Raw genomic sequence first — 14,160 nt, 5'->3', positions numbered from 1 at the left:
GCTTGTTCGTGGAAACTGGCCCCTCAAAGTTGTGAAAGCACTGTACAAAAACTATACTGCAGCTTTTCTCAAACTAGGGGTGGTGACCACGTGTGGGGTCGCGAGAGAGAACTCTGAAATAAAACATTTAAAAAATTGCGCTTGGTTCATAGAACCCGGGATTAATGTCAGTAACCTCCGGTAGCCACTAGAAGAGGTTGTAATAAACAGAGCGGTTTCTATTTTCTTCCTGCAAAATGTGACTATCTTTTCAACGGTTTAAGCAACAAAATATCACGACACTATCACTGAAAGATAAGACTCTCAGGAATGTGTCTTCTGTTTACCTCTACTCTGCCCACTAGCCTCGTTAGAAGAGAGTGGACAAGACCAGGCACGAAATCAGACTGGGGGGGAAATAACATAATCAATGCTCATGTTATTTTCTACCTAGAAGATCATGCAAAATTATTGCCTGATGACCTTCTGAATTTCCCAGTAAGTTTCTGATGCAGTTCAGTCACTTCAAACCATACTTCCTTCAGATAGAAATACTGTCAAAAGTACTGTCAGACTGATTTGTAATAGGCTGTCATAGCCCCATTTGAAAAAGTGAACATTGACTGTTGGTTACATCGCTTTTTTTAACATGGTGGGGTCTGGGATTTCTTTTTTTTTCCTTTTTTTTAAATGGGGTCGCGGGCCAAAAATGTATGGGGACACATGTTATACTGTATCTAAAGTTGAAACAAACTGATATCCTTACTTCCTGTCCCAGCCTGTACTTTATATAATTTAACCTTTTATTTCATCAGGAACATCTCATTGAGACACAGTCTCTTTTACAGGGGACATCAAGAAGGCAACAGTCCTGTACTGAACTCACTCTGTCTATACAAATGGCTGTTCCCTCTCCTATTTCCTGTCCCAGCCATTTGCAGAGATTGCTCAGTTAACAGACGTCCAGGAGGGCACGGTGGTGCGCTGCGTCCAGAGACTAGACGAGGTGCTGAAGGAGGTGCGCCAGGCAGCCCGCATCGTGGGAGACTCGGTCCTGGGCAGCAAGATGGAGAAGGCCTCCCTGGCCATCCGCAGAGACATCGTGTTCACTGCCTCGCTCTACACACACTGAGATAGGGTGGGGAGAGAAGGAAGGAGAGTGAGGGTGTAGATAGTGTTTGTATAGTACTGGAGGTGAAAGTGTGCCAGTGGAGCGAGGGAAGAAAGAAAGGAGGGAGTGGAGAGTAAGAGAGGGAGAGTCGGTGTGTGTTACTGTATAGGTGAGAGAGTGGGGTGTCTATCCTGTATAGGTAAGAGAGTGCCAAGGTGCCTTAGCCAAGTCCCAAGCTCAGTCAGTGTGTGTGCTTATGGTGAAAGAGAGGGTGAGTGTGTGAGGAAGGGATCAGTCGGTGCGCTTGTGATGAAAGTGAGGGTGTGTGTGTGTGAGGCAGTGAGGTGAGTATGTATGGACATACTATTGTTTACATGAGTCCTGATGAGATTCCTGGACATGGAAAGGGAATGTGCTTTAAACAAATCAGACCAAAGTAGCAATGATATGAATTAAATGGTTTGTGATGTATTGCACAGTAATAAAATCAACTGCAGACTGTACCAATTGACTGTTTATTTTGTCCCCCCAAGGTCTTCTGTGATGTCTCAGTGTCTGTATGCATGAGTCTACCATTGGTTTAAATGATGACACTGTGAACTACTGCTCTTGCTGTGTACTGTAGGAACAACAATCGGTGCATATCATATTCGATAAAATACAGTAAAACATAATCATATAAATGTCATCTACAGTCATCTAACCCTGATCAAAATTAGCATCAGTTCTAGAGTCATGCCCATGTCCAGCAAAAGCGTTCCATGTCATGACAGCAAGATGATTCTCCAGCATCCACGAGGATAAAGAGTGAAAGGTTTTTAGCATAGTATACGAAGTATTCAAATCCAATATCGGGTCGCCCCCAAAGTAGGTTTGTTTCGGGTTTTCCATCTCAGTGGCATATGTATTTCCCAGTCTCGACTGTCTCTTTAAGACAACGATAGCTGTGTGTCTGATTAATTCAATGTAACTAGAGATGCATTGGAGAAACCCACTTTCCTCTATTACGGTGGACGTACCAGCTACAGAGAGTGTGAATAAACTGGACATTGCTTTCCCAATTGGTCATTATAATCGGATAATCCAATTGGCCGTTAACATATAATAAAGTTATCCAGTAATACCTTTATTATAGGCCACGGATGTGGAGATTAAAAAAAATATTAGCTGGAAATTGAAGTCTCAATAATTTCATATTTCCCTAAGAGGATTTACCAGAAGTCGTATTGCAGAAATAAGAATATTTACATTAAATTGTTTGGAGCGGAGTTTTATTCTGACTGCACGAAATGTCGGAAAAACACGGTAAGCTTTTATTCTCTGGTTCTGTTGCGTCTTTTATGTCACCACTGTAATTGATAATTGAGCCAATTCTTCCACTCCTCCGCTGTCTATTCTCTCCGTTGCATTGGGATAAATGTGTATATTTCGGATAATTGTTTGGCTATAGGGTGCTGTTTTGGTGATTTTGGAGGTGGATTACTGTAACAATTGGCTACATGGTGACGCACGATATCTCTGTTTCCATCTTCTACATTTTCAGCTCCCCATGTCAACATCTCCGACAAACTCATCCTACTTATCTGCATGCACTGCATCTGTAGTACACTGTCCAACCCCCCCCCCCAAAAAATAGGCTGCTCTCTCTATTTCATCACCTATGCATGCACATTTATTTAAATGACGACAATGAAGTAACGTTTTGCGCGCGTGCGTGCGTGTGGTTGTTTCCCTGCGTGCGGACAGATGTGCGTGTGTACAGTGTATCAGGGTGTGTGTGCGCGTGCGTGATGTTCACATAAAAAAATGCACGACAATAATTTGCTTCATTTGTCCCTTTTAACTTCCCTGGATTCACTGTAACCTAGGAGGTTACCAAGGTAGGCGCCATGTCACTGAGTGAGATGCCTCCCCCTATAGAGAGGCCTACAGTGCATGTTCATGGCACTCAAATGAATGAAGTGCATAGGTTATATAGCCTCATCACGCACCAGACACACAAACACACCTCTGAGGTTCAGTTTTATGTATCAGAGTAGACAGAATAATGTAATCCAATACGGATGATTAAACATGCCAAATTAAAGGTATTTTTCACTGGAGATATGGCAACAGATAGAGACAGGCCGATTGCCCTTAATTATAAACATACCCAAAGGATACCTATCATGATTTGCCTATAGATCTACACTGAACAAAAATATAAATGACAATTTCAAAGATTTTTCTGAGTTACAGTTCATATAAGGAAATCAGTCAATTGAAATAAATTAATCATGCTTATCTATGGCTTGCACATGACTGGGAATACAGATGTGCATCTGTTGGTCACAGATAGCTTTTTCTTTTAAAGTAGGGGCATGGATCAGATAACCTGTTGTGACCACCATTTCCCTCATGCAGCGTAACACATCTCCTTCTCATAGAGTGGATCAGGCTGTTGATTGTGGCCTGTGGAATGTTGTCCCACTCCTCTTCAATGGCTGTGTGAAGTTGCTGGATATTGGCAGGAACTGGGACACGCTGTCGTACACGTCAATCCATAACATCCCAAACATGCTCATGGCTGACATGCATGCAGGCGATGGAAGAACTGGGACATTTTCAGCTTCCAGGAATTATTTACAGATCCTTGCGACATGGGGCCGTGCATTATAACGCTGAAACATGAGGGGATGGCGGCAGATGAATGACACGACAATGGGCTTCAGGATCTCGTCATGGTATCCCTGTGCATTCAAAATGCAATTGTGTTTCATTGTCCGTAGATTATACCTGCCATATCGTAACCCCACCGCCACCAAGGGGCACTCTGTTCACAACATTGACATCAGCAGTCAGTTGAAACCGGGATTCATCCGTAAAGAGCACACTTCTCCAGCTTGCCAGTGGCCATCGAAGGTGAGCATTTGCCCACTGAAGTCGGTTACAACGCCAAACTGCAGTCAGGTCAAGACCCTGGTGAGGATGACAAGCACTCAAATGAGCTTCCCAGAGACGGTTTCTGACAGTTTGTGCAGAAATCCTTTGGTTGTACAAACCCACAGTTTTTGCAAACCCACAGTTTCATCAGCTGTCCGGGTGGCTGGTCTCAGATGATGCCGCAGGTGAAGAAGCCGGGTGTGGAGGTCCTGGGCTAACGACTTTGGAGTAGGCTTATGGTAGAGAAATTAACATTAAATTATCTGGCAACAGCTCTGGTGGACATTCCTGTAGTCAGCATTCCAATTGCATGCTAGCTCAACTTGTGACTGTGGGATTGTATTGTGTGACAAAACTGCACATTGTAGAGTGGCCTTTTATTGAAGGTGCACCTGTGTAATGATCATGCTGTTTAATCAACTTTTTAAAATGCCACACCAGTCAGGTGGATTGATTATCTTGGCAAAGGATACATTTTCACTAACAGGGATGTAAACAAATCTGTGCACAAAATTTGAGAGAAATAAGCTTTTTGTGCTCACTTTACATGTTGCGTTTATATTTTTGCTCAGTATACAACATAAGACATTTGGAATGATCAAACTATATATGTTCTTTGGTTTTAGTTCACCATTAGACTACTGGGTTTCATGTAGGCCTATACTGTACTTGATGGTCTATTTGGTATATAAGTATGGCTTAGTTGTGAATGGGCCATTAATTTAAACAGCCAATGAAAGTATACATTAGTGCTTATTATTCATTTGGATCTGATTGTGAACTGGTCATGTATCACATGTCCCCCATTCATCCACGATTCCCCTTTTTTTCTTGACTGTTGTCCTATCTTTCACCTGTTTTACTGTCTCCCATCTCATCCTATTAATCAGATTTCTCTGCTTTGCATTCAGCCCCTGTTGAGTGCCATGTGCCCTTTAACAGGTGTCCCTCCTTCTGTGTCAGCATCCCATCCCTCTTCTTCTGTGTCTGAGTGGTCTTACTCTCGCAGTGGTGACAGTGTGTGTGGGTTATGTAATGCCTGTGTGTATCCCCAAGCACAACTCATCTCTCACCACTCACTCTCTCCTCACCTCTCTCTCTCTCTCTCTCTCTCTCCCTCCCCATCTCTCTCTCCCTCCCCATCTCTCTCTCTCTCTCTCTCTGTCTGCCTCATCAACTGCTGAATAGGCTAGTCAGCATGCTGTGAATTCCTGTATTGTACAAAGTGAACCTGGCTACTGTGTGAACGTGGGTATTTTTGTTTCTCTCTGCGTGAAATGTATTCAACATTTTCCCACGCTATACATGTCTGTGTGGTTAACATACCGGAAGGGAAAAAAACTATTGTGCTCGTTAGTGTTGCACATTTTGGGGAATATTCAGAGGTGGAAACATTCCGTGGGAATAAATGGGAATTAACCTAAATATATGCAAATGACTATTAATACCATTTAAATGTAGATTTTTTTTTTGCATTGGATATATTTACCATGTCATATAGAGACAGAAACATAAACCTTTTACCTTATCATAAGTAGACATAATTGCAAATGATTAAATCCTTCCAATAGAAAGAAAAAAAAATTTAGTTACAAATTGAACTTTAATTAAATTAGCTGACTCTTCACATGGGATGATTTCACTGAACAACAAAATAAAGGCAATATTGAATGATCTCCAATGATCCATTGCATCTCCCAAAAACCTTTTCAACATACATCTATAAAACGGTAGTCTAGAAACTAAAGCTTTGGTTGTCTTCCTCTCAGGCATATGATTATGTTAGGTCATAGCCAATTCAAAAAAACACACAGCCATTTTTCCAGCCAAATATAGGAGTCACAAAAAGCAGAAATATAGATAAAATGAATCACTAACCTTTGATGATCTTCATCAGATGACACTCATGTTACACAATACATGTATGTTTTGTTTGATAATGTGCATATTTATATCCAAAAATCTCAGTTTACATTGGCGCGTTACGTGCAGTAATGTTTTGATTCCAAAACATCTGGTGATTTTGCAGAAATACTCATAATAAACATTGATAAAGATACAACTGTTATTCACAGAATTAAAGATAGACTTCTCCTTAATGCAACCGCTGTGTCAGATTTCAAAACTTTCAAACTTTACGGGAAAAGCATAATCTGAGAACGGCGCTCAGAGCCCAATCCAGCCAGAGAAATATCCGCCATTTTGGAGTCAACAGAAGTTAGAAATAACACTATAAATATTCACTTACCTTTGATGATCTTCATCAGAAGGCACTCCCAGGAATCCCAGTTCGACAATACATGACTGATTTGTTCCATAAAGTCCATCATTTATGTCCAAATAGCCACTTGTTGTTAGTGTGTTCAGCCCAGTAATCCATCTTCATGAGGCGCGAGCACTTCGTCCAGACAAAAACTAGAAAGGTTCCGTTATAGGTCGTAGAAACAAGTCAAACGATGTATGGAATGAATCTTTATGATGTTTTTAACATAAAACATCAATAATATTCCAACCGGAGAATTTCTATATCTGAAGAAAATCACTGGAACGAGAGCTAACTCTGTCGGGAGCACGAGTCACGAGCCTGAGACACTCTGCTAGACCACTGACAAACAGGTCTCATGAGCCCCTCCTTTATAGTAGAATCCTCATTCAAGTTTCTAAAAATGGTTGACATCAAGTGGAAGCCGTAGGAAGTGCAACTTGACTCCATAGACACTGTTTATTCGGTAGGCCAAGCTTTGAAAAACTACAAACCTCAGATTTCCCACTTCCTGGTTGGATTTTTCTCAGGTTTTCGCCTGCCATATGAGTTCTGTTATACTCACAGACATCATTCAAACAGTTTTAGAAACTTTTGTTCGTTTTCTATTAGTTTTCTATCCAATACTAATAATAATATGCATATATTAGCATCTGGGACAGAGTAGGAGGCAGTTCACTCTGGGCACGCTATTCATCCAAAAGTGAAAATGCTGCCCCCTATCCCAAAAAGGTTAAACACACTTTGCTGTAGGCTACTATTTACTAGTTAACAAAGAATCATGTATGTCAAATAAAATATATTCACCCCACCCAGTATTATAATCAAAACTTACCAGAAGGCATGTAGTCCTTGGCTCAGAGAGTGTAGTAGTGTGGGTTTAATAGCATCTCATTAGTGTGCAAGATCTTGAGAATCAGCTGTACATGTGATGGAAGAGTGCACTGCACATGTGATGGAAGAATGCATTATGCATGCAGAGGGTTGCAATTCCATTTAATTGGGGATAGTTTAACCAAAATATGCCACAAGACCTAGAATTGCCTTATATGTATCCCACAAAAAAAGGTACACTGTTATAAGCTAAGTTGTTTGATGAATTTATGCCAAATTCCCCAAATTCCAGGGCTTAACTTCCTATGGAAAATTTACGGGAAAATTCCATAAATTTACTGGAATGTTTCCAACCCTTTGCACCCTAGTGCTCGTATTGCGGAAGCGGAGACCAAAATGTGAGTGATTGCAAGTTAGATAGCGTTTCTGCCTACTCTTCTCTCTCTCTCTCTCTCTCTCTCTCTCTCTCTCTCTCTCTCTCTCTCTCTCTCTCTCATTTTTTTCTCGCTAATTCATTTCTAGCTCTTCCCCTCTCAGGTCTGGAGGACCCCAATCGCCAGGCCATGTCCCAACCCATGCAGCAAATTCAGCCCCCTCCATACCTCCCCTCCCAGGAACTTAACATGGGCCAACAACACTCCAACATGCAACACTCCAACATGCAACACTCCAACATGCAACACCCCAACATGGCCCCTCAGACCGGCTGTGGCCCCCAGCCCAACTACCCCCCTCCACCCCCGCCCCCTGGCTCCGATGGCTACCAGGAGACCCAGTTCCACAATGGCTCCTACGGACACCCAGGGGCCCCACAGGGCTACACAGTCCAGACCCAGGGCCCGGGAGGGGGTGTCCCACATGCCCCTGTGGGTTACTTTCAACCAGGATACCCTCTCCAGCTGCAGCCCTGCACAGCCTACGTTCCTGTCTACCCTGTGGCGTCGGTGAGTCAATGACTTCAACGACAATAGCAGTCATCGTTCGAACACAAGAAATGTTTCATTGATGCATGATATGTAATACGTCATTGCATTGCAAAGCTTTTTGTGTTTGTCGAAAAGACAACAAAGCGTACAAGGATGATATGCTCATCCAAATCTGTAGAAAACCGGTGCTGGGTGGGCAACAATATACAAGAACGGAAAGGCCCGCACAAGGTATAATAATGCTCCCCAGTCCTTTACTTCCTCACCATGATAGATTATGTAGTGCAGACATTTCCTTTCTTAATGGAATGGAGAATGAGTCACCCACATAGCCAATGTCCACTGGTTCTTAGATTAAGGCTGTAGGAAGAAATCATTGGTTTGCTCCTCTTGAGGGGTACAGGGAAATTAAAAAGGCTTTTCCAAGGTCAGTGGCCATAAAGAGATCAAGCATCTCACAGTAGGAGTGCTGGTTTTGGATCAGTTTTGCCTACTAGATCACAATGAATAAGATTACATGGACAGGGGGGTACCTGATCCAAGATAAACACTCCTAATCTGAGAAGCTTGATACAGTACATACAGCCCAGGTGACAAATACTTCCGGGAGCCACTGTCATACGATACCTTTGTGTGTCCTCTCTCTCCCTCTCTCTACCCCCTCCTCCCCCGTATCTCTTGCTCATTCTTGCCCCCTTTCTTTATCCCCCCTTCTCTCCCTCGCTCTCTCCTCAGGGGCAGCCCTACCAGGGGATGCCCCAGGGCCAGATGGGCATGCAGATGCCCCATGGCATCGCCCTGATGGAGCCACGGCGCCCGCCTCACGACTACCTGCCAATCGCTGTGCTCACCACCGTTTGCTGCTTCTGGCCAACAGGAATCATAGCCATCATCAAGGCAGTACAGGTTGGTATTAGGCTAGCACATAATCATAGAGAACACTAGAATGGACATTGGCATCCCAGGAACGGGATACCAAGACGACCATCAGGGTCAGGGCAAACTTTCCTTCTAGAAACTGATCGAATATGGTCAAATGTTGTATGAAACTTAAAAATGTGTAGATATGTCTGCATAGTATGTTTGTTAGCTAGCCAGTCAGTTTTAGTGGAATGATTCTTTGAGTATTTTGTTGTATCTCTATGTGTATTAAAGTATTATGTTCGTTGTTTATATGCTGGCTTTGTTAGTTGGCCTGATCATTATGCACAACACTCTGCAACAGCCTACATTATGTAATTGCAGCATTGTTTACACAGGTTAAAATAGATTTTCACTTTGGGCTTGCTTCCGATGTGTTTTTTGTTGAGCTAAGCTGACAACAAGGCGTAGATAGGCCTGCAAGCTTTAGAGCTTTAACCATTAGTATGTTTGATTAATTTAAGGCCTGATAAATTGTGTTTTGTGGCTTTTTTGTGTGTGCATGTGCTGTTGCCAACATCTCTCTCTCTCTCTCTCTCTCTCTCTCTCTCTTATTCTCTCTCTCAACTAAATTCAGAAGTTGCTTTAATAGCATGAAATACATTCTCAAAATATGGACAAAGCATTCCAAAAAACATATTTGTGAGGGGGGGAAAAGACTCTCTCTCTCTCTCTCCCTCCCTCAGGTGCGTACGGCGGTGGCCAGGGGGGACATGGTGATGGCAGAGATAGCGTCCCGCGAGGCGCGTAACTTCTCCTTCATCAGCCTGGCAGTGGGCATTGCCTCCATCGTTCTGTGTACCATCCTCACCGTGGTAGTCATCATTGCCTCCCAACACCATGACGACGACTGGGAACCCTAATACATAACACAGTGTGGCATCATGGGATATGTAGTTTTGGGTGGAGATAGAAGACTAAGGGCACTGAAATGCACACTCTGATACTGGTATGTTATATTGGAGGTATATATGTGTATATATGCACCCTGTGTACTGTATATACAGTTCTGACCTACTGACTACTAACAGGCTGAGAAACAATCACAGCTAATATTCAAATGCCAAAACAAATAGGTGCCCATTATGGGCCAGTATTACTTACCACTGTAACCAATTTATATTCAGATATAATAGTACTCCATAGCTCTTATGGGGGAAAACAGAGTACATACACAGAAGAATTGAATGGCAATTCCACCACTTTTCAACCTAATTTTCATGATCTCCTGCACGATACTAGTGTCATATGTGAAAACAGCGGCTGACGTCATCAAAAGTTACAACATTGAAACAGTGATTTTCGAACACTTATCAGATTCTCAGTGATGCGGGGAGTTTAGAAAATATTCTCCATCTGGCTAGAAACTCATTGCAGTTTACTTTTAATCCTAGCTTGTAATGTCACAGAAAAGCTTCTTTTTTTTAGGACTATTCTTCTTATTTTTTTTAACCACAGATCATAGAACCGCAGTATTTTCACATATATAGATAGACACTGGTATGATAATGGAAATAATGAAAATTAGATTGAAAAGTGGTGGAATTGCCTTTTAACTATGAATTATTTATGAATGACTTATTCATTTTTGGTCCCACTCGAACCTAGGTAGACCAAAACATGGGTCACACTGTATCACAAACTGCCAAATAGATCACAAATCATAACTGAAATGACTTCCCTATATAAATTAGTATTTTATGAAGAGATTGTTTTGAATGACTTCAAAAATAAATACTTTTATTTAATTGTGTTTGTTAGTCATGTATAGTTTTTGATTTATTATGATTTTCAGAAACATGCGCCATCTAGTGATAGTATATTTTATATTTATTTAAAGGATAGAATAAATTACAGTATAACAGACTGCCAAACATTGCCATTCGTTTTTTACACACAATCAAATGGAAAGTAAATCAAGTCATGACATAGTTGACTAATTAGGAGATCAAACTATGAAAAAGATGACAAAAATGTGGAGATTTTTCTTTTGAGATGAATAACATCTCTATTTAAAGTTGTGTTGATGGAGAGATACACCATAGAATGTACTGTGTGAGTGTCCCGCCTTTTTCTGTGTGGCTGATATGGACTTGGTTGTTGACAAATTGTTTGTTGCATAAGACTGTTTAATACGTGTTCACTTTATTTATGTATCTATTTATCTGTATTATAATTTATTCATTTGTTTATTTATAATATATTTTTTTCATAGCTTTTTAGAATGTCACTTTTTTATAATATTTTTTTTTAACCTTTATTTAGTTACGCAAGTCTGTTAAGAACAAATTCTTATTTTCAATGACGGCCTAGGAACAGTGGGATAACTGCCTTGTTCGGTGGCAGAACGACAGATTTTTACCTTGTCAGCTCGGGATTCAATCTTTCAACCTTTCGGTTACTAGTCCAACGCTCTAACCACTAGGCTACCTGCCGACCATTATGTTTTAGTTGAAATCAATATTTTATTGTACCCATATTAGCCGACAAACCTTGAAACTAGATGAAATTGGATGATGTTTGGGGTGATTTGCACTTCCAGTAGGCTTAGAATGGCTTTCTACTAGGTTTTTATACACTTCAATAGAAAAGAATTGTAGAAATGGACACATTTAAAACAACAATTACTTGCCTTGATTGAAGTGGTTGACCCATTTTCTAATGCCACAGACACAAAGTAAAGTATTGCAGTACTAAGACAAAAAGCAACACATTAATTGAAAGTGCTTGGACGGACTCAATATTAAAAAGGGGATGTAATTATACAGAGGGCTAGTGAGGTGTACATTTGAGAAATTGCTGCTTTTGCCAATAATGTTTTGCAAATATTAAATAGGGTCATAATTGGCAATACAAGAGTGTTGTCTTAGTTAATAGTTTCTCAGAGTAAAAAGGTTGTAGACAAAGGACTTATAGGATACAGACAAAAACTCTGTTGTGCATGCCATTGTGGCCCATTATTACGATTCTCTCATCTAACCTTTTCCCTAATGGCCTTAGCTGATAATATGGGTTGCGTCAAACACATTTGGTGTCTAATCTAGCCTATCACGTTACAAGGTGTGTTGCCCCTTGTTATCGAGAGCCAAGAGGGCTGTTGTGGAACAGTATGAGCTGAAATGACCTGAGCCGGAATCAGTAGAGCAGAAATACTGATGGTGGCTCTGAAAACGAATGTCTCTGAGGAGAGAGGAAAAAAAATCAATGCCTAATATACATCGTGGCATTCTCCTCTCCTCGACTTGTTTCTAATACCCCAAGCACCCTCTCTCTCTGTTTCTCTTCCTGCTATCCATTGCAAAATTGGGACTGTAATTCTCAACATATCTCTAATCTGCTTGTCCTTTATCTTCGGTTTTCAATTCCTATGATAATGCTATGCTTTTTTTTTTTTAAGAAAATGAAGTTAGTCAGAACGGTTGAGAATGTGTTGTTTCTTATGAAGGACCATGATTACTGATTTGAATAGTGTATTCGGGTGTTTGAAGTTGGATTCTGAAAGTATTATTACCATGGCTATTATGATTCTGTTACGTGGTAGTCACCTTTGCATTCGATCATCACTGCTGTATTTTTTATGTACATTGTATTTGGAGAATACTGTATGTTCTTAATCTGATAACATGGCATTCTAGAAATATGTTAAGAGAGCCAAGTAAGCACAGTAATTGTGACTCGTAGTGCTGTTACTCACCTCTATAGAAGAGAAGTATTGGCATAGAACGTGTGTGTGCTTTTTAGACCCACTCCTAGCATATCTAGTTGTTTTTCGATCTACACTGTGCTCTTCCCACATATTTGTTTTCTAAGGCATTTTCGATGTCATTGTTGATGACAGGCTGGGCAAATGCTACTGCTTCTTTGCGGTATTGATACCTTTTCCCTGAGCATGTAAATGTAATGGATTGGCGTGTTCAAAGTGGCTGGCGAATCACAGTGTACATGAACTTCTCTTGGGGTCTATTTCTGTTCATGGATGTTACACATGCATTTGTTGTGTATGAATTCAATTGTTTGAATAAAATATGATATCTATGATAAAAAAAATATGATAAAAATAATATCTCTATCCCTCTCTCTCTCTGTCTCTTCTCTCTCTTTCTCTCTCTGTGGCCTTTCCTCTCCCTAAGTCTCTTAAGTGCTATTTATAGTTGGCCCGGATTCCTCCACACTTGTACAGTATCTCTTTCTCTCCCTGTCGGAACATGAACTATCTTTCAATAGCTAGGGCTTAATCACATATCAAAGTGCAGCCTCAATGGTATTTCTTTCTAGTCCCGTTATTACAGCGGAAGCATTCGGTCTCAAGAGCGTGTAAGGCCTATGTCATGTGTATTTTCACTATCTTTTTTCCCCATGTAGATAATGCAAGAGCCGAACCGCAACATGAAACATTAAAATACATCTCCATACTCCACGTCCCATTGATTGCTTATAGATATTACACAAACTGGTTGAGTGCACATGTATCCCCAGATAGACACAGAGAGCAGAGGAGGCTGGTGGGAGGGGCTATAGGATGACGGGCTCATTCCAATGGCTGGGATGGAATAAATTCTATGGTATCAAACACACATATGGAAACCGTTACCGTTATTCCATTCTAGCCATTACACAGAGCTTTCCTCCTATAGCTCCTCCCAGCAGCCTCCTCTGACACAGAGACAGAGAGAAGAGAGGGAGGTGGTGGGACTAGGCCAGACTGTTTCTGCAAGATCACAGATGGTCATTTAGCTTCCCAAATAGGGACCCGGCGTCTGTGCGATCGTTTAACTTGGACTGTCGCAACATGCATCTCTGTACCGCTACACCGCCCTGCCTCCGCTGAGCGCTGTGTCTCTCCCTGTGTGTGTTTGTGTCATCATGCCAAGTACCGGATACTTATGAGCCAATCACCTCAGCAGTTGTGTCAAGGCTGATTAATAACCATGGATTAATGGAATGAAACTGTGTGCCACATGCACCTCCTGTGTAGCCGTGCAGCCGTCCAAGAACAATGATTCACGTTGACCCCCTGAGCTTAATACTTAATCTCTGCATCATTGAATCTGTCCTCTCCTGCCCTCCTCGCTCTCATTTTTTTATCTCTCCGCAAAATCCCTTCATAATTTGCCCTGTTTATCTAAATGCACTCCCAAAATATATTGTAGCATGTACCTTATCAAAATAAAAGAATATACGTGTTTACTAAAGGACACAACTCA

The 14,160-nt window shown here is 41.3% G+C and overlaps 2 protein-coding genes across 5 annotated transcripts in view; both read left to right on the top strand.

The window, feature by feature from the left end:
- The window catches only part of LOC112229944 (helicase SKI2W), a 31,069-nt gene extending 29,476 nt beyond the window's left edge, over positions 1-1,593 (top strand). For 2 of the 3 annotated variants that reach the window (XM_042310022.1, XM_042310020.1), the window contains one exon: positions 911-1,593. In XM_042310022.1, coding sequence (XP_042165956.1) covers positions 911-1,111 — 201 coding nt within the window. In that variant the 3' untranslated portion in view covers positions 1,112-1,593. Of the gene's footprint in view, positions 1-827 lie in introns of all 3 variants that reach the window. The other variant, XM_042310021.1, reaches the window with a different exon arrangement.
- Positions 1,594-2,016: 423 nt separating this feature from the next.
- Positions 2,017-10,235, top strand: LOC112229945 (proline-rich transmembrane protein 1). Of its 2 annotated transcripts, none has more exons than XM_024396108.2 (4): positions 2,017-2,395; positions 7,632-8,053; positions 8,771-8,941; positions 9,643-10,235. In XM_024396108.2, the coding sequence occupies exons 1-4, from the start codon at positions 2,380-2,382 to the stop codon at positions 9,817-9,819; spliced, it is 786 nt and encodes a 261-aa protein (XP_024251876.1). In that variant the 5' UTR covers positions 2,017-2,379; the 3' UTR covers positions 9,820-10,235. The 2 variants fall into 2 exon arrangements, with proteins under 2 accessions (XP_024251876.1, XP_024251877.1); XM_024396109.2 differs by having other exon boundaries at positions 2,021-2,395; positions 7,647-8,053.
- The last annotated feature ends 3,925 nt before the right edge of the window (positions 10,236-14,160 follow it).

Source organism: Oncorhynchus tshawytscha, linkage group LG31 (genome assembly GCF_018296145.1).
Source record: "Oncorhynchus tshawytscha isolate Ot180627B linkage group LG31, Otsh_v2.0, whole genome shotgun sequence".
In the NCBI taxonomy this organism is placed as follows: Eukaryota; Metazoa; Chordata; class Actinopteri; order Salmoniformes; family Salmonidae; genus Oncorhynchus; species Oncorhynchus tshawytscha.
This window is presented reverse-complemented; position numbering and strand designations above follow the sequence as displayed.